Source organism: Pleurodeles waltl, chromosome 10 (genome assembly GCF_031143425.1).
Source record: "Pleurodeles waltl isolate 20211129_DDA chromosome 10, aPleWal1.hap1.20221129, whole genome shotgun sequence".
Lineage (NCBI taxonomy): Eukaryota > Metazoa > Chordata > Amphibia > Caudata > Salamandridae > Pleurodeles > Pleurodeles waltl.
The window spans coordinates 66,075,690-66,097,228 of NC_090449.1; the positions used below are offsets into that span (position 1 = coordinate 66,075,690).

Sequence of the window (21,539 nt, forward strand, 5' to 3'; positions counted from 1 at the left end):
GATCATTGTCCTTGTTTAAATCGCCTGGTGTGATGTGGTTTATAAATGGTTTAACCCTCATGTTTCTTCCAAAACCATTTGTGGTGCCACATTGGGATCTTAATATGGTTCCAACTTTCCTCGTGTACACCCTTTGATTCGAAGCACATTTGTTCACTGCGTCTTCTGACTCTAAAGATGATCTTCCTCATCACGATTACTTCAGCGTGTTGTGTGAGTGAGCTGCAAGCTCTGGCGTTGCAGCCGACTTACACCACTTTTTCCTGTATAAAATGAGGTTGAAGACTAGGGTAGCCTCTTTTGCCAAAAGTTGGGACTCCTTTTTACATTGGCCAATCCATCACCCTCCCTAATGTTCTTTGCTCCTTCTTCACTGAAAGAGCAGGAGAGACTGCATCAGCTGAACCCTGAGAGCCTTGAGTTTTTACATCGATTGCAACAAAGAAAATCAGGTGAGCAATAGCTTTTTGTGGCTTTCTCTGGGGCAAAGCGGTGCAGAAAAGAACTTTGAGATGTATAGTCCTCGGTATTAAGACCTGCAATGCATTGGTCAGAAGCAACCTCTGGAGGTCTTGGAGGTCCAAGGTTGCTACCACTACATTAGCTCTCTGAGTGCCTGTTCTCGATACCTGCAGATTCCTCATTGCCCTCCCACCTCCCCATTCTCTGGAATGGTCTCTCTCTTTCCATCCAAAAGGGTCCCAATTCAGAGATCTGCACACTGAACGAGAAGTATGGACATTATTTAAAGGGGCCATCCAGTGTAAAGAGAAACACATTTTTTTTTACCCAGTCCTCCATCTCTGACAATAACCAAGAATCACACAGTTGTGCATTTCTTAACAAGCACCAACAGTAGGCATTCTAGAATGTTCCTTTCTTTAAATGGTACACCACACCCAGTGTGGGTGCTAGTCTGCTGAGGTTGTGAGTTCCCAGAAGATTTGCGATCATTCCTACTGGACTGTTTTCTTGGACGACTGCCAGTTCTGAAGGGTTATTGCTTTTGGTGTGGTGGGCTCCAGGAAGGACAGGACAAATTATGGGGCAGTACAAGGAGCCACACCGAGAGCACGCTGAGTGGAGATAAGGGCACTGGTCCCATGGGTGTTCAGAGCGACTAGTGTGGAATTTGGGTCTGGGGTTTCATTCGAGGATCTGAAGCTAGAGGAGCAAAGGAGGTCTCTCCAGGACAGAAGACTGAAATAGAGTCAGGACACACTTGAGGACTGTGACAGGGAGCATGGCAGTATTCTTTGGGGTTATGATGAGGAATCGAGTTCCATTTTGCGTCTTCTGTTTTGTTTTTTAGGATATCAGTGATCGAATAGAGAAGGAGCCAGCTGATGGGTCTATTATGATGGCTCTTGAGTCTCACGCTCGCTCGGTGGTGAGAGTAAACTGGAGACTGCACATATCCATCCCACTGCAAACAGGTAAGTCCATATCTTGGGCAAGGAGCGAGCCGGCCGGGGAGAAAGCTGTGGGACTACTTTTTATAGGTGGGTTGGCTTTTCCTTTGGTGGAGAAAAGAAGGTGCATGAGAACTAACAGATGTTAGGCAGAGAAGACAAAAGAAAGAGAGAATAAGGAAAACCTAGCGTGAAAAAATAAGGTAATGAAAGAGAGGAGTAATAGAATGGAGAAGGGGATGTGGATAGAGGGTTGTAGTCAAAGGAAAGACAAAATAAGGCAACAATGAAGCAATGAGTAGACGCCAGTGGGTGAATCAATGTGGATTCATGAAATAAAGTCCTGAAACTAATGCAACAAATGGGAAGCTACTAGATTACATAGGAAATGCTAATGCTTTTCAGGGTCTATGAAATAATTTGTGCAGCACTAAAATGACAAACATGGAAGCTAAACCTGTAGAGATGCTCAGATTTGAACGTTTTTTCAGCCACATAAAAAAATGCTGACTGCTAGACAATCCTATCTTTATTTGCAAGCACATTTTAGTTTATTAGGTCGCCTAACATAAATAACTCTTCATAGACATCCATCAATTCCCTATGCTTGGCCGAACACCCTTTATTGTTAAACAAGAAAAAGTGATTATTGGGCCCTGCTCCAGTTGACTAATCAAGAGAAAATGTACATTCAACATATTAGATACGGGAGCTGATTTTAGAGTTGAGTGGTAACTGCAAATCCGCCAATTTGTGGAAGAAGTGGGAAGTCTGTTTTATGATCCAATGCCCATGGAAAATCTGCAGGTGGGATTCCCTGTGCTGTAGAGGTAGTGTGGCAAGGAATCCTCTTGCCACTTCCTCCTAAAATCTGTAGCTACCACCCAATCCTTAGGTCAGCTCCACGGTGTGCAGTTTCATTAAAGTGATCAGGACTAAAGACCCTCCCTAATCACCTCTTAGTTTACCAGAGATCCCTGACCATAAATGGCCCAACATCTCCATGCAGAAGCATTTACCTTAAAGGGAAGAGGAGAGTTTTTTTGTGGTAAAAAAATGATCACCATTGTGATTGAGCAAGACAATTACATAACACTAGTCCAATTACATGGTTTGGCAATCACAGAGCAAAAATTGTGTTTCCCACAAAAAGGTGCCCTTACAGAATTTAAAAACCAGATGTCCAACCATGAACAACAGGCAACAAAAGACATGTAAACACAGGAAACAGCAATGTATTTCAGGGTTATGAAGTACCACATGCATGTAACTATGACAGTCTGTCATCTTGTGTACAAGTGTGCTTGTTACATGTTTGTACTCTTTAAAATACACAACCCTGTGGGTGTTTAGAACTGCAGTCACTTGAACTGCACTCTATTAGCTTATTTTCAGTGTTTCTTATTTGTCAGTGTTGATGAAACTTGGTTAAATCAACTTTTGGAGGGGGCATGTGACTAGACAGCGAAGTGTAGAATTTAATTGTCCTTGATTCCAGCAAATCTAACATCCATGTGATATCCTGATGTGCTCCTTACAGCCACTGTGATTCAAGGCAGGGCCTGTGACAGGAACGTATTCTGCCCACCTCCCTGGAACCACAATATAAATTGGATCATTCTCCTTATCTTCTACTTGGTCCTGGTCCGTGTAGGCGTCAGTGCTGGGGTAGCTTTGAGCAATATTGCAACCCTGTACTATGGTGTGAGGAGGTTAGATCAGAAAATATAAGGGTGTTGTGGCTGTGGGGGCATCTTAAGTCATTGTTGAAAGTGAAGGAGTCCTAAATAAACCAATTACCTATCACAAACTTGCCATCCTCTTCATCACAGAAACATGGTCCTCCCTCAAATTATGGCACATCCTAGATGTCTTTCTTTGCATAGGCTTCTGCATCCATCTTGTGGACCGTGCACACAGGGAGTTTTTGAAAGTGAAGGGGTCCTTCCAATTATTAGTCAGTCCTCAAGGTCCTGCACTCTAGGCAAACAAGATACACTCAACTCTGTGGAGAAAACAACATCAAATTTCCAACTCAGACTACCACCTTCTATTTCATCTACAGGCCCCCCGGCAGAACAAAAGTTTCATTGATGAGTTCACCAATCTTCTCGCCACCTTGTCCATCCAACATGCCCTTGCCACCCTCCTAGGTGACTTCAACCTTTCAGACAACACAAGCTCAAAGTAAAAATAAAAAAGAAAGAAAAAAAAAAGAAACACCCTCTTCAACTTGAATTAACACAGTGTGGTACGGTCACACAACTAACACACTCCAAAGGTCACATCTCAACCTTATCTTCTCAACATGACCAACAATTCAATGTAGACTAGCCCTATCTTTGGGCTGGACCGACCATTTTGCCACCCTTATCTCTCTTCTCAGCGTCCTACCAACAAACCAAGGTTAAGCCAAAACAGAAGAACAAACCTTCAGATCTTTCAAAGAAATCTCCATTGACAACCTAATGCTTGAGCTCATATCTCATCCTATCAACTCCACATCTGACACCAACACCCTTCTAAACAACTTCAGTACTTTTTGGGGAAACTGTGTGCTCCAATTAAAACACTCAAGTGCAAGACAGAGCCTTCAGCATCCTGGTACTGTGAAAACCTTGCTGACAATAATTGATTGATCCGTAGACTTGAAATAAAATGGAAGAAAAACAGCACTCTAGATGACCTCATTATACTGGAGTACCTTCACTCAACACACACATCTCATCACGTCAGCCAAAGCAAAGTACTTTTACAGCACCATTAATGAAGCCACCAACAGAAGCAGGACACTTGTCAAGATAATCAAGCACTGTATTAACCCCATGCTAAACCCAGCTCTTCCTCACTCCACAGACAAGTACAATGCCATCAAACTCTTCCTCAGTGAAAAAATGCCGAAGGACCGACAGCAGCACAACAATATCAAGCCTGCTTTATTTCCTACGCCCACTTCTCCCCATAGAATCAAGCAGTGATCATCCTTCAAAGCCCTACCTCTTGTGGATTTTTCCAACATACTCAACTCTCTCAAAGCCACATCTTATGAAGATGATGTCTTATACACATCGTCCTTAGGCAAAGCTCTCTCTGGGGACACTCTCTCACCCCTGCTCACCATTGTCAGTGCCTCCCTCACTTAAGGCATCTTCCCAGAAGCTCTCAATTGAGGCCAGATCCATTACTCTTATAGAAACCTACACTAGACCCTGATGAACTTGCCAACTACTAGCCCATCACTCACCTACAATTCATTAGCAAGATCATTGAAAGGCAATCTAGCATTTAAGATCGCATTAATGCTAACCACCTCCTGCACTACTACCAGTGTAGCTTTAGATTACACTGCAGCACAGAGACCGATACCTTAAACATCATAGGCAGTGCCCTCCTGAAGACAGGTGAAGATGACCCTGCCTTGTGATACTGCTGTAGCTCTCTGCTGTCTTCGACACAGTCAACCATCCCACCCTCACACACACCCTGTAATCTCAAATGGCCTCCACCAGTCCTCATCATCTAAATTATGGATATCAGCCTCCCATGCTGGTTGGAGGGCTGTTAGTGTGGGTGAGCCATTGATTTCCAATGAGCGATATAGTTTGGTTATTTCATAATTTCCCAAATCCCAGACCTGTGCTTTAGCTCTATATTTAAAGTTTATCTTTGATGACCTTAGGCTAAATTTAGTTTCGAGGGCGTAGACTGCCATGCGAACTTGGACAGAGATGTTAAGAGAAAACAAGACAGCGGGAGCCAGAGTCCAGAATGGCCTACTTTTGTCAGAGCCCCAGGGCACCTCTAGTCTCTGAACCGCTTCCAGCTAACTGATGTGTGAGTTGGGGATGAGAAGAGGGTGGCCCTGGTCAGTGGAAGTGCAGCTCCCTGTCTGATGCCTCGTTGGAGTGTGTGCTTTCCACATTACACTGCAAACATTACTTAAGGACAATGCCTTCAACCTACAAAATGGTGCCACCCAAGTTTGATCTGTGCAGCTTTTGAGGGAGGGGGCTTCCTCGGAACCACCAACCCATTGTACACCCCAGGATCTGGCTGCAGCTCACTCTTTACCCTGGACAGAACCAGATGCCCAGGATGAAGAACCAGCTACTTGTAGCAGCACTGGCACAGATAAGCAGGTATGGTGTTCATGGCTGAGGCCTTCTGTGTGAACATGAGTGCTGGAAATGTTATGTGGGAGGTGCAGGACTGTGCACACTGCCTCTAGAGTTCCACCCAAGCATCCGAAGATGGCGGTTAGAGGAAAGGCTGCCCTCTTTCAGTCCTGATTGACACCCACTAAGGACGATAGTGGAGGACCAGTGGAACAATCTGGGAGCACTAGGATCTGACTATTGCAAGAAGAGTTGATCATTATGGCAACCCAGAAAGAAATCAGGGTGGTACCCAAATCCGGATTTGTGAGGCACATGCAGTAATGCTGTATGTCTATTAAGTTGCACCCTGGTGAGCCACTTAAACCTGGCAGCTATCCTAGATGTGACTGTGGAGGAGACCTCCCTACATATGAAGTAGGAGGGCCTGAAAGAGGTATGAATGATTTTAAGGGACGTGGATACTTTTAGTGGTTGAACTGCTGAATGAGATTTCACTAACCATGCTTGTTCGGCATATTGTGTAAACATACCGGCCACATGTATGGAGGAGATTGTTGTTTACTTGAACCACCTGCTTCCTATATTATTGTAATTGTATTTATATAGCACCTCCTACCCCTGACAAGGCATCACAGTGCTTTTTGGCGAGTAGCACGCTACTCCGGAACCCAAAAAGATTAGTGGTGGATTAGTATAGGGAAATATGAGTACAGTATTACTCTTAGTATAGGAAGGTATGAGTTAATTTGAGCAGAGGACATGTGAGTCTGTTAGTTCATTTGAATAGAGTAATAGAGGAGGGAAGAATCCAGAAGTGTTAATTTGGAGATCATAGTAGTAAGATGAGGTTTGGGATGAGTAAAGGAGGGGAGGAGGATGTAAGAGTCTGTAGAAAGGTAATAGGGAGATCATAGTAGTTAAATGGGATTTGGGATGAGTCAAGGAGAGCTAAATGAAGGAGAATTTAGTTGGGCTGTTTGGGAGATCATAGTTGTACACTGAGGTTTGGGTGAGTCAGGAGGGGTAGAGGAGGGAAGAGTATGAGAAGGGTTATTTTGGGGATCATAGTAGTAGAATGGGTTGGGGTGAGTGAGAGTGGAGGTCGAGGATAGATCAATGGAGGTATAGGGTGATGGTCAGACAGAGTAAAGCTTTCGAGAGAGTAAAATGATTTTTTTCTCTTGTACAATAGGATTAGACTAGTAAATATATAGATAAGTAATTATATAATCAAGGGAATAAATGTGTAAGGAATATAGGCCCTCATTCTGACCTTGGCGGGCGGCGGAGGCCGCCCGCCAAAGTCCCGCCGTCAGGTTACCGTTCCGCGGTCGAAAGACCGCGGCGGTAATTCTGACTTTCCCGCTGGGCTGGCGGGCGGTCGCCTTCAGACCGCCAGCCAGCCCAGCGGGAAAGAGGCTTCCACGATGAAGCCGGCTCGGAATCGAGCCGGCGGAGTGGAAGCTGTGCGACGGGTGCAGTTGCACCCGTCGCGTATTTCACTGTCTGCGCAGCAGACAGTGAAATACATGTAGGGGCCCTCTTACGGGGTCCCCAGCAATGCCCATGCCAGTGGCATGGGCACTGCAGGGGCCCCCAGGGGCCCCGCGACCCCCCCTACCGCCATCCGGATCTCGGCGGTCCGACCGCCGGGATCTGGATGGCGGTAGGGGGGGTCGGAATCCCCGCGGCGGTGCAGCAAGCTGCGCCGCCGCGGAGTATTCAATGGGGCGGCGGTACACTGGCGGGACCCCGCCAGTGGTGCCGGTCCGACCGCGGCTTTACCGCCGCGGTCGGAATCCCCATTGGAGCACCGCCGGCCTGTCGGCGGTGCTCCCGCGGTCCTCCGCCCTGGCGGTCAAAGACCGCCAGGGTCAGAATGACCACCATAATATGTTGAGATTTAAAGCTATATCTTATAAACACAGACTTTCAAGAAGGTAATTTACTTGTGTAATTTTATCTTTCCTCAATATTTCAATAGTGAAACGCTTGTAGATAAATAGTTAAGATAATATTTACCTATTGTAATGGATAAAATAAAAACAGAGACTCATAATCATCTAATCATGCAACCTATATAGAAACTATGCAATGACCTTTGAACATGTTAAGTGTAGAATAATATACACACACATATATATATACATAGATCGTACACATATCCATAAATATATACATTTTATTGAAGTAAAATATACATTTGTTAAACAGGCCTAAAGAGTATGTACATATTTTAAGATAAAATAGTTATACATTTTTGTACAAAGAAATACACATAATCCTATTATAACTTGTTTATGTACGGGGATATGCAGTCCATTGCTCTTTCAGTATGGAGGTTATGTAGGAAAGAACCGATTCTTGAGTGGTCTTCTGAAGATAAGATAGTTATGCTTGGATCTTATATTTGGAAGTAATGAATTCCATAGTTTGACTGCTTGAACAGAGAACGATGCACCACCTATTGTCTTTTTCTTCTATGGTGGTGTTTTGAGGCGGGGTGCCATTCTTGAACAGAGGTTTCTTTGTTGAATGTATTTGGTGATTTTATTCCTGGTGAGAAGCGATTCTGTTCTATGTATTGCTTTGTGGGTGATACAGAGCAGCTTGAAGGTGGATCTTCTGGCAACCGGTAACTAAAGTAGGGCCCTCAAGGCAGGGGAGTTGTGGGCTAGCGGCTTTATATGTAGGAGTAGTCCGGCCGCCGTGTTATGAATGTATTGTAGTTTTTTCATAGTAGGTAGAGCTGATCCACGGTAGAGGCCATTGGATAATGTTCCTATGCTGGTTTGGTGGCTGAACTGTTGTGCCTCTGAAGTGCACTTAATGCAGAAGGTAGTTTACCTGCTACTACACCCTTTCTATGTAAGAGCACTTAATATTGCAAGGGATTTTCTGAAATACTTGAATTGTGACAAATACCATGGCTGTAACACCTTGATATACTCAATCCTCTTTGACACTAAAGGCCACCACATCATTTAAGAATGGAGGCACGGCTACACCTTTGGTCACAAAAGACCTATTTAAAGCCAGGGCCTACCTAACATCTTAAACATTTAGTAGCCATCCACCTATTTGGCATGGTGGTGGGGACAGCTGTTCCTCTTTTGCTAAATCACTACACTTGTCTGGACCTTGGGCTCCTAATGAAGACTGTACTCAGACGTCAGTCATTTTCAGAATGTTACTGCCATTTTAGTGGAGTTAGAACAAAGACTTTAAATCATCACTTGATGCCATAGAGCTCTATACAGCCTGACTGTCCCTTACAACATAACATTTGCTGCATAGTTCAAAAAGATATGCACAGAACTAGCCCTTTCCAGTTCCACCCCAAAGTCTTGGAGACTCAGCCTTTTCACATTTCGGGACCCGCTGGTAAGGATCCCCAGGATATTGAAAAATGGATGCTAAGCTCCTGGAGATGAAAACATCATCCATTAATGGAGCCTAATATTGCTTAGTAACAATTCCATGGGGATTGGAAAACAGATTCATTCTTTAGAGTGGGATGTTAAGTTGCAAGCACTGCCTGCTAGAAGAGCCGCTGTGTGAGGAAACAATATAGCGAAACTTCCCAGAATGAGGTGACCACCTACCATTTCAAGAATTTGTTTCTTAGGGCATTTTGTTCTCATTCATGCGTATAAGGCAGCCCCTAAGAATTTATGGGTTAAGGTGTAGGTTCACGTTTAGTGCTAATAAAATACAAACTATAACCTAGAGAGAGGTAGAGTAAAGAAAGGGTGAAAAGTGTGAGTGAGGAGTGGGAAGTCATTCAGGTCAACAGAACTGACAATCGAGGGAAGAAGTGGTAAACAAAAGGTTCGGACTATTGTAGAATGGAGACAGAGACAATGGTATAAGCGGCCTTCAGCCCTTGATCTTGGTGTCTTGGCATCTCAGTTTCTGTAACCAGTTTCTAAGCCTCAAATCTGTGTATTTGTGATTTTTGCATCAGAAAATTGTCTGAGGATGATATTTCATATTTTATTTACATTTATTTGTTTCAATGATTTTAGACCTAAGAAAATTTCGATCTTACAGAGGGAACTCTGTCCGAGACCTTCTCAGAGCCATGAGAAATAAGGTATGTTTTACTTTTCCAGAGATTTGACACTTTGTTTCTCTTGTCATTTTCCCCCAGAAACAATTACTCTTCTCCTTTCTCACTAAACTTTCACCCATAAGGACTTTCTTGTCTGGCATGCCATTGCAGGTGTCAGAACCATGCATCTATTACTTCTCTTCTGTCTCCCTCTCAAATACCCCAAAATTGTCTCTATGTAATCATCTCTGATCTGGGTCTCCATCACCTCTGTGCATCCCATGCTTCATTGGTGAATATTCTGCTTCTTCACTGACACTAACATGTTTTATTTGTTTCGGTTACTCAGAAACATCACTACCAGGAACTTCCGGCAGATGTGCAGGAGACTCTAGGAGAGCTACCAGAACAGTTCATCCAGTATTTTACCTCCCGCTTTCCACATTTACTTCTGCACACTTACAAGGTAATGAGGATCTGTGCCACAGAGAGGATTTTTCACTCCTATTACTATCAAGAAACAAGGCAGCCAAGCAGATGAACTTCTATAGGACAGCAGGGAAGCTGGTGGAGGTCACATGCCAATGGAAAAGGATACTGATCCTACTATATGGTCTTTGAAGGATGCACAGCAGCGGGATCCTGTGACCTTGCTCTTCACAGCAACAGCATCTGGAGATCTCCCAGGCACTAGAGATTGTGGAAGCGTCAGAGCCATAAGGTCAGTAGATCTGACCATTTACCAGACATTGTGAAAACTGCTGAGTAGTGAGATCCAGAGAACCTGTCTATGGACTGAAGCCTAGAGGAAAGGGTGTGTGTACAGCAGTGGATTTGGATACTGCACCAGAGATGGGTGAACTGTCACTGCACTGAAGATGGAAGAACTTGTTTCTTCACAAAAGATACAAAGACCTAGCCCAGCGCTGAAAACAGAAGTGATCTGTTAGAGCACCAAAGGCAAAGAAGAATGGCCTCTGCACTAGAGGAGGGAAACATGGTGTAACGCTTTAGACGGAGAAGATCTGTCTTTTGCTATAGGAATGGGGAGTCCTGGCTCTCAACTAGCAAGGTTAGAGAAACTGGCTCAGCACCAGAGAAGTAAGCGGCCTGACTGTGCCTTTGAAACTGTTCAGGCTACATGGGGATGCATTCTGCAAATCTAGCCTTGTGTCAGAGAAGAAAGTTCTAGTGTTGCACTACAAATCGACATTGCACATTAATGGAATCTGTTAAGCGGCTTTTCTGCTACCTAATGTTATACTGGAGAATTAATTGTAAGAGGGTAACCAGAAACTGGACCCTCACACGAATAGAGACCCAGGGTGTGCTTAAAGGGTATCCAATTGCTTACTCTGCCACAGAAATCAAGTAGCAGGTAAATTAATCGTCTTGCATAAATTGGGAGGGTTTCGTAGAAATGATATTCCATGTCCCCACTGGGTCATAGACGTGGAATTAGGGCTCACTGAAATAATATTCCAAGTTCTGTCCTCCATAGAAATTATGGATTAATTCCAATAATATTCCGTGGGGTCTGCCCTGTCATAGAGGTGTGGTGAAAGTTCTTCCCAGGGTAGAGATGGAGAAGAGTCGTGGGACTATCATCAAGCCCTGTCGTATTAATGGGGGATCATTGGAACAGTATCTCAAGACACTGGCTAGGCATGCTGTAAAGATGAAGGGGGAGTCTTTGGCTCTCCCTACCCAGCTGTAGAGATGTGATGTTTATTGGAACAGTGTCATAAGGTCCTAGTTTACCCTGCTTGAAAGAAGGAAGAGGGTCAGAGGAATAATTTCACGAAGCCATTGCCTGTTGTTGCGATTGAGCAAAGTTCATTAGAATGATATCACCAAGCTATGCCCTGCTGTATATTTCACTAGCCCACGGCTAGGCCTCCTGTAGAGATGGGGGGAGGGGGTATTTGGAATGCTCTGACATAGATGCTTGGAGGGTCAATTAAATTATGTCATTAGCCTCTGGCTTGGCCTGATGAAGAAATGGAGGTCAGTGGAGTGATATCCCTAGGTCCTGGTCTGCAGTGGAGGCCAGGGTTTGGCAGGAATGGATCAAAAGACCCTGTCCATTTCCTCAGATGTCCGTGCAAAAAATACCTTACATGCCTCACAAGAATGGGGCCTAAAGCCCCTACACTTTTAGACATGGTTCTGTCCTAGTGGAGGCAGCATAAAGAGAGAGCACACAACCTAGGGTTCACAGGGGAGGGTGCAGAAGGATCACTATAAATGTTGTAATGTTTTGGAAGCACTAGCATTACCATTCTTTGTTTGTAGCTGGGCGTGATTTTCTGTTTTTTTAAAGGTTTATATACAAAAGAAATGAACTTTACACCCTGAGAGCTGCTTATAGAGCATTTAGCTTTATATTATTTTACAAATCAAAATGTGATACTAGTTGATCAGAAAATTGACTAGAAAGGGAGCAGACCCACAGGTGGAAGAGTCAACACATTTAATTTATATCAGAAAATCTCCATTCATTTTAAACAAACCATTGCGAGATTCCAGTTCTGGAACACATTATCCACATCCCTTGAACCATTTCACCAGTTTTACAGCCACTTCCGGGCTTCCTCTCGTCCCTAGATCCTGCAACCCCTCCATTTATTTTAGTCGCTCTCTTCAGCCACTCCCCACCATTCCTTCAGTAATTCCAGAAGTACCTATTTAGTTTGGTTTTAAATAAATGTCATTCCAGGTAAATAGTTCAAACTAAGTTAATGGCCCGACTTATTGTTATCTACACCGAATGAATTGATATAATGCCACTTGAAAATAAATTAGCATTTTTAATCATTTTGTTTTTAACCTAGTGGATGCAAATCTGCTGTAATTTACTGCCCTGAATTCAAGTAGAGGGGCATTCCCAATTTGGCCAGCAACAGGAGTTACTGTCGAAATTGAAATTACAAGAGATGTTAAAATATAACTCACAGTGATTCCCACCAGGAAATTTCTCCGTCTGAAATCTAATGAAATTTTCAAGTGATAAATCACCCAAAAATTGAGAATTACTCCAAGTATCGGGTGAGCTAATTCCAATTTGCCTCTTAATTTCCATTGTTCAGGACATGTTTAATGTCTGACTTGAAATACTGAGAAAATTCCACATCCCACCATTACTGATACATGCTGAATCTGTAATTCTGAGTGGAGAAACACCAAGGAGTGTCTTGTTGAACTGTGTTCCCTTCAGTCTCTCCTGCCATGTTGCCCATGCTTGCAGCCATCCACATCATTCCTTCAAGTCGTGGGAGGAACCAGCTTTGGTGTGAATGGACAGAGGACGTTACAGCTCATGCAACTCTGAAGGCAGCACAGGAGAGCAGCACATATTTTTTTCATGGGCACATGGCATGCTGCTCTAGAGAAATAGTTCCTCTTGTACTTAGCGGATGGTGAGTTATTGGAATATTTCAGATTTTCTTTTCATAACTGCCTGTATAATTCTGCTCCATGTTGGCTCCATACCGCCCTAGACGTGGCAGTGGAGACGAATATAAGAGCCGCTCCTGCGTGCTGACATCAGTTCTTTTTTTTTCTACACCTTACAACATAAATCCAAAACTCAGCTTCTTAATTTGTTGGTTTTGGACGGCGTTCAGATTTTTTTAACAGTGTAGCCACCGAAAAAGTTGTGGCACTCCTGCAGGAAGTTGATGTTGGTCACGGTCCTACACGAGAATTGCCTTCGGTGTCTGGACACAAGACACCCAAAAACGATTCAAGACATGCAGGTGAAGTTGTATGTCGCCAAACACAAGTCATGGCCTTCAAGTGGATCTCGCTTCTGCTCCAAGTCGCAGACCAGGACTCTATCCTGGCCCCCATGACTGTCCCACTTCATGCTCAAAGTTTCAGTAGGTGTTGTGCCAATAGTGTGGCTTTCTCTCCAAATCTTGCCTCAGACAGGACATGCTCCTTTCTCTGCACCTCATGTGCAGGGAGCCCTGCTTCAGCACCAGCAGGCCGCCGCCTTCACTTACCTCTCTGTAGCCAGCCTGCTGAGGCAGTTCCTTCACGCTGCCATCCCCTCTCTGGGGAAGTCTGTCAGCATATGTCCTCCTTGGTTCTTCTTCCCATAATTCCCCTAATAGGAGTTCTGGGAAGGAAATAAACATCCCACTCCAAGATGGCTGCCATCATTTATTTTCACAGGGGGCTTTCCCAAGCCTATATGGATCATCCATGTGACTTTCGATTGCTTCCCGTCTCTGGCTATTTAAGGGGAGGAAATGGACTACTCTTTTCATTGTACCGCCTTGAGTAGTCATCGCAGTGTTTCCTCACTCCAGGTTTTCCTGGTTTTTCCTTTGTTGCCAGTTCTACAGCCTTTTTCCCTGCCCTGGTTCTTCAGGTTATTCCTATTGCCTCCTTCTCCAGTCTCATGTCTCCTTTCGGATACAGATTTACTTGGCCAGTTCCAAGTTGGTTATGTATGTACTGCAGATCTTCAGAACACTTAATCCTATTTTGCCCTTTTCTTCCTCGAAGGCCTTCCAGAAACACCAGGCACTGTCCTTTTTGAATGAAGGATGTGCAGGAGTGCCTGAAATCGCTTTTGTTGGAATCTCCTATGTTCTGCTTTTCAGTGTGCCAGTCCTGGTACGTTTACCAGAGGAGAAGACAGCAAAAGACTAGCAGCTTCTTGATTCTGGTGCCAGTAGCCTATGTTTAGAAGAGAACTGGGCTAAAGAAAGCAACATTCCTCAAGTTCAGAAGAAGTCCCCAGAACAGGTTCATACTGTTGAGTGTTCTCTCTTAGCATCTAACCCAGACAAAAAAATGATGGCTTCTTGAAGACTGATCTTTGGTAAACATCAGGAAACCGTAGCCTTTGACCTTATTGCTTCACCAAATCATGTCCTTATACTCGGGGGTGCCATGTGTGGCTCACCATAACCCATATATCAACTGGGAAACAAACAATATCCCTCTCCTCCCAATTCTGTCATCAACACTGCTGTTCTTCTCATTTTTATTGGCCTCCCAAAGGATTTGGCTCAGTTGGTGGGGCGGATCTTGGAATGATAAATCTTCTTCAAGGAAACGTCAAGGGAATTTCAGGAATTTGCTCATTTATTTAAAAAGCTTAAATAATTATTTTTGCCTCCTCATCAGGAACTAGACTGTGCTTTTCCAATTGAACCCAGTTGCACTATTCCCTTCTGAAGAATCTACTCTCTCTGAGAAACCGAAAAGGGGACCTTAAGGCAATACCCACAGGAAAATCTTCAAAATGACTTGATAACCCGATCTACATTTCCTGCTGGTGTTTCAATTTTTTTTTTTTGCACCCAAAACATCCAGTGAACTTCGGGAATCGAAGATATTCTACAGTCTGTAAGAGGTTCCAAAATCTTCACCAAATTTGACTTCTGAGAGGCTTATCATCTGCTCTGCATAAGGTGAGGGGATGAGTGGTAAACAGGTTTCAGGGTTCCTATGGGCCACTTTGAATACTATGTAGTGATTTTGGGTTAAGTAACCTACCTGCTATCATTCACTATTTTATCGACCATATCTTTTGTGACACACTTAGCTTATTTGTTGTGGTCTAGCCTGACAATATCCTGGTTTATTTGCAAGACCTTAATGAGCACCAACAGCATTTTGTCAAGTTCAGCATATGCTTCGCCAGAACCAACTTTTTTGCAACCCTGAGAAGTGCAAATTCAACAAACCTGAAGTCGAGTACTTGGGTTTTCTCTTGACCAGCTGTGGAGTTTCTATGGATCCTAAAAAAATCTCAGCTATTTTGGATTGGCCTACACCCTCTAACATTAAAGAAACGCAATGCTTTTTGGTCTTTGCCAATTTCTACCTGCAGTTTATCGGTGACTTTTCCCAGTTAACTTTAAAATCACTTGCATATTAAAAAAAGAGATGCTCAGCCAAGGTTTTAAGTGGAATTCTGTAGCTAAAGAAGCCTTCAAGAACTTGAAATTAGCCTTTACCTAAGCTCCTAATCTAAGACATCCTGACCCTTCTGATTAATTAATAGTCAAAACCGATGCCTCTGACCCAGCCATTGGAGCTGTCCTTTTGCAGCTTCGAAAGGATGATGGTTTAGAACACCACATTTTTTTTGTTCGGCTCAGAAAAAAATTATTCTGTTTTATAAAGAGAACTTCTATCAATGAAGATGGTGCGCACTGTGTGGAGACATTTTTGATAGGAGCCTGTGACCCCTTTAAAATCTGCACTGACCATCTCTTTCCAACTAATCAATAATGTAAGCCCTTTCTTAAAGATTCCTGAACTTTAAATTCTGGTAAATTTCTTACTAAAACATACAAAGGCAAGAAAAACAGGTGTTGAAAAGGATCAGCATGATAGGGTTCACTTCGGAAGAGTGAAACACAGGATGAATTTTCAAATTCAGGTGTAACTGAAATTTGAAGGCCACAGGGATTATGATATGAACGATTTAGATGGTCCTATAAAATCGAGGCCAGGTGTCGGTAATGGACACTTCAAATTTCCACCTGAGGTGGTAAATGCAAACCTCACCACTAGGCACCCCTTCACAAAATCTATTTATGCTGGGCCCTGGGATAGATTTGTAACCTGGTGCAGTGTCTGGGACACAGACCGTGTACAGGCAAAGCGATCAGATGTCCTATTTGTTTTGTCCTAAGCCTAGCAAAGACCTGCAGTGGGAACTGTTAAAGGTCATTTTTCTGCTTCTTCTACCTTTCTGCCTTTGCCCGATCAACCATCCATGTTCAAATCACCTGTTTTGATGAGATTTGTTAAAGGTTTGACCCACATGTTCCTACCAAAAACATTTGTGAAGCCACAGTGAGAACGTAACTCATGTTTACACTTTTCAAGCCAGTTCACAGCTGCTCCCTGTGTCTCCTGACCTTGAAGATTGTCTTCCTCTTTGAGATTATGGCAGTTCATCTTGAGTGAACTACATGCACTTTCAGTGCAACTGTCCTACACCAACTTTTTGCCAGAAAAATCGGTGCTGAGGACTCAAGTGGCCTTCTAAAAATTTTAAATCCCTTCCACGTTGGGCAATCCATCACTCTGTCAGTGTTCTTTTCTCCCTCTCCTTGCTTGAAAGAGGAGGGTCTCTGGAACAAAGAAGGGGGATTGCTTTGCAGAAGAGGACCTTGCTGAGGTGATAGTCCTCCGCATTACGATCTCCTACACATTGGCCAAGACACAGCCCCCAGAAAGTTTGATTTCTAGGCCCAAAACTACTACCACTGTGTTGGTGCATGGATTGCCTCTCCTTGTATCTGCCTGGCGTCAGTGCCCACATTCACAAAGCACTTGACAGCCATTTCTGGTGGGCGGGAAGGACGCTTCGCCCACCCAGTTTTGCAAGACTTTTTGGTCTGAGTCCACTTCATAGACACTCCATCTTGTGGAGGAACTGATGTAGTATCTATTATGAAGTGAGGAATCTGCAGTTAGAAGTATCCATCAAAAGTGCAAGTTACTTAACTTTGGTAGAGCTCTTTCTGGTGGTTAATATATCTAACTAAAGAATCCTTAGTGCTTTCCAACCATCCTGTTCTGTGGTCTCTTTTTAACACCTAAAAAGGTCCCACTATAGTACTCAGCACACTGTAACTGACAACTGTTCATGTCCCAAGTCTGAGGGTGCTAAAAGCAAAACACAAGAAACTGACAGCGCACAGGGGAAGCATTTATATGCAGCTCTACTCTGTCATGTCTGGGGTGTTATGAGGACACCACCACCACACACCTAGAGGTGTGTGGGAACACTGTTGCAAACATACCCTGTATAGGGCCTGACCGACAAGTTACTCCGTCACAACGGGGATGGATATCCTGTCCGACGAGATCTAAATCACAACTGGATATAATGGGAGTAGATTTAAGCAGACGGGATATCCATCACCATTGTGACGGAGTAAATCGTCTGCCAATATCTAAATCAGGCCCTTGGGTCTGCGCACCTGGAGAATATTTCAAGGTGAGCAATCTTCAGTTATATAGAGCATTCACAAAGAAAAAACATTGCTTAAAGTAATTAACTTGCTCCAAGACTATCCTGCCACAGGCCTGGCTCTTAAAGCATATCATTTCAGTGGGAAAAGTCAGCAAAAACTCCATCTGTACAAAGACTTCAAAGAAAATCTTAATATACAAATAAGCAGACTCGTTATTACAATAGCTGCCACACCACCGTGTGAAGTTGAGCAAAATGTTTGGAGCAGTCCATTCCAGCTTTACAGTTCTCCAGTATCAAATATCAAACCATAACCTCAGACTGCCTGGCCAGCAGTCACAGAGGGTCTTGGTACACAGAACATGTCACATCAGTTTAACTTCTGATCTCTTCCTCCATCTCCTTGTTCCTCCATATGCCTGAGCATCCTTTCAAGTAGTGGAATTGGTCAGAGCACCTCAGCATAGAAAAAGGGAATGTGTGCCCCAGCTCAGTGCTCATTTCCCAGTCTTCTTGTCTACCAGAATGGGATTCCATTGTAGACACAAGAAGTAGGAAGAGCTGAGTAAGATGCCTGTTCTGACTAATCTGCCCCCTTCGGCTTTCCTGGTCATTTCAAACAGTAGAACAGATCCCAAAACCCTAACTATGGAACCAAATATATTGTTCATCAATGCTTTGCTAAACTGTGCATCGGCCTTCTTTGTATAATGCGGGTGGGTAAGCCAAAGTGGTTGACTATTACACAAACTTTATAAGAAAATGCAGCTGAAAATCCACTGATCCTGTCTCATCTCCAACTGCGTAATCGTTTTTACCAAGCTGTTGAAAGCCTTGAACAAATTGTTGCTCTGTATAAAAGATGCCATCCAGTGAAAAACAGTATTTGAAGCTGTGTTCCAGCCAAGAACATGCTGACCAAGCATCCTTTAGTTAGAGCATCCAGGTGTTCACTATTTGTCTACTTTCAAAGCAGGCCAGCAAAAAACAGGGAGATTTTAATTTATTGAATATTTAGAATGTCTGTCTCTCATGATGTTTGTTAGAAAGGATAAATCAGGACAAAGGTTTTATCCTTGTCTAAGTGTGCATTGTTCTTAAGCAGATACTTGCAGTTCACTAATCCGTCAAGCAGACTTTACATCAGAAAAGCTGCCTTCATTCTAATCGGTATAAGATCATTGAGTCCTTTGGTTGAAAGGGGCTATGAGCCAACACAGATACACCAGTATTCAAATCCTGATGTGTTTGAGCATCACTCAACTGAGCATTGTAAAAGAATGAACATCTCAAAATACATTTTGACAACATATATTTTTTTAAGAGTTCAATTATATAAAACTCATCAAAATGTAACATATTCAGCATTCAGTCTGGACACCACAATTAGCCAAGTAAGACATTCATGAATGAAGACGGTTGCAAGAAAAAGGCATGCGGGTTGACAGTTTTTGCCTATAGCTGGAGGTAGAATCTTCTATGCTTACTCTTTATGATGTCTGCAGACAATCTCATAGCTACAAGGAGATAATAGATCATGATTTTAGGAACCAAGCAGAACGGTTTACTGAAGGGCAGGTTCCATGTGAGGGAAGATCTAGGAGGCAAAACCTGTTAAGTAAGAATATAGTGACCAGAATAACCCTGACCAGAGAGCAGTGTCTGGGTTTGTAGATCAATTTGGAATGATAGAAATCCTCAGAGAATAGGTGACGTGCCACAAAGCTGCCAATCCAATACCTTGAGAGCACAGAGATCTAAGACACCCAGCGCACTGATTGGTCCTGGATCCATTATATAGCATCCTAATGCCTATTCGCCACTTATGCATTGAGAATCCCAAACACAAAAATTCAGGTGTAGATTTACTAAGATTTGCGCATATCAGTGCTGTGTGAAAATCAGCTGTGTTGTTGGAATGGACAAAAATTGTGCTGTGTTGTATTTGAGATGTGTTGGACGCTGATGATGTCATTGGTCATGCAATCATAGTTAACATTGTTCTCATGTGCAGGTATACCTAATTTGGCATTGTGCCACGAAGGATATTGAGCAGTATCATCGCTGTCATTTTGTACTCAAGATTTACCATTGAGTAATATAGTCAATGCAGACAGCCACCAAGGGTTAGATCATGTTGTGTTATTTCATGATTGTTAGACATATTAAACATTACAGAATAATGCCATGTCACCCAGCAAGGTTTTGGCCATTGTTTGCACCTCTTTACATTTGGCTCCAACACTACACGCAATACTAGTGGGTGCTACTTTGCATGACTTTAGTAGGTATGGGTAAGCAACGACTCCAGTGCTCGTTTGTGGAGTTCCCGTAATGCCCACTCTCATCCATTATCAAATGTATTATGAAGTGTTTCATTCTACGTGATGCAGTACCATTTAGTAGAAGAGCGTTTAGAGCAAAAACATTTTGCGAGTGAAAGTTGAGAAGTTCTGTCATTTGAATTGTTCATGCGAACATCCTTGGAGAACCTCAGTCCATATTGGCCCTTAGGCTTTAACCACAATGAAGGAATCATGATCTCCACAGTAGAAACAGTGATTACCTCTCTCAACTTGTCATGGATCATCTCACGCCCATCATTGTCCCACTGCCACCTCTAGACTAATTCTTGTGCATACCCTTTCCCCCTCTCCCCCTTTCCCTTACACTCAGGACACACTTCTTCATACCTTCTTCTGCAGGTGCACAATTCTAGATCCATCCGAGAGCCAGTTTGCAAGCTGCATGTCTCTGCTGTTTGGAATAGTGGTAGGTGAACAGTGCGAGTGTGTATGTACTGGAGCAAACAATAATCCTGAGATGGAGTCTTAAAACAATTAGTGAGTGTACTCTTACTTATGCCGGCCAACAATGGGTCCCTTTCCTATTTCGATAAACTTGAGGCATTCTTTTTAATTGCACAGGTATCCCTAAATTATTCTGTCCTGATGATGACCTTGACATGTATTACCAACACTGAAACTTTGTTGATGATAAAACAGACTGTATTTAAGCTTGCAGAGTTGTAGCAATATGATTGACACCGACAGATGCTGTTCCATCTTTAAGATTATTTGTACTTGCACTGTTTATCTTACATTGGGAACAAAGTACTTTTTTGCCTGTTCAACTAACTACTGTGTGGATTACTGTAGGTTGCCTTCAGCGCATTATTAGTAGTGACTATTGTAAAGCTCCTAAACCACATAGATTTTGTTGATTAAAATATTTTGTTCATGAATTTGAAACTGGAAGGTTAAATGACAACTTAGTGAACCACAGCATATCTGTGTGATTAGCCAGGTTTCTATTGGGTTGACCTTGTTTGATACTACTGCTGCGATTTGGGCCAGAACACTAGTCTTGAGCAAAACTGATCATTTGACTTAATGTTTTCTTTTTAGTTTTTAACAATTGGGTCAAAGTTAAATGCACCCTCTACCATCTTCTTGTTGCAGGCATACTGTAAACGCTCTGGAAGCTGGTTTTAACATGATGTGTTTACATGAGTGCAGAACCTCAAGGCCCACTAATTAAGCATGCCAGCCGGGCTTGTGGAGGCAGGTTTTCTGTGGGAAATAGTTTTTGGGAAGTTATTTTTTAAAGCTTGTGTAAGGGTTTTTGTATTTTGATTGTGGTTCGCTTATGGGTGAGGATGTCTGCAAATCTTTCCTCAGGAAATCAATAACTGGAAACCAATGTTGTGTTTTTAAATTAAATACGTTCATATTTACTTTGTATTAATGTTTTGCAGAAAAAATAAAAACAAATAAATAAAAACTCACACAGCAATTTGTGGAAGAGAGTAACAAATGATTTAAACATTGCCAGTATGTATCGCCAGGATACTCAGGGAGTAGCCAAGGGATGCTTTGTGCATTTTCTGTATTATTATATTTGAAAATCAGTGTCCAATAGGCCAGGCTGGATTTTTGAAGATTGTTTTTATGACAAAGCTCTGCCACATTTTTTATTTCAAAACAGAATACAGGTTATCT

The 21,539-nt window shown here is 43.0% G+C and overlaps 1 protein-coding gene across 1 annotated transcript in view; it reads left to right on the forward strand.

Annotated features, from left to right (window-relative positions):
* Positions 1-21,326, forward strand: part of ERN2 (endoplasmic reticulum to nucleus signaling 2) — a 176,665-nt gene extending 155,339 nt beyond the window's left edge. Inside the window, exons 20-22 of the mRNA XM_069209679.1 lie at positions 1,313-1,436; positions 9,559-9,626; positions 9,934-21,326. Of these exons, the coding sequence (XP_069065780.1) occupies positions 1,313-1,436; positions 9,559-9,626; positions 9,934-10,125 (384 nt within the window). The 3' untranslated portion in view covers positions 10,126-21,326. The remainder of the gene's footprint in view (positions 1-1,312; positions 1,437-9,558; positions 9,627-9,933) is intronic.
* The last annotated feature ends 213 nt before the right edge of the window (positions 21,327-21,539 follow it).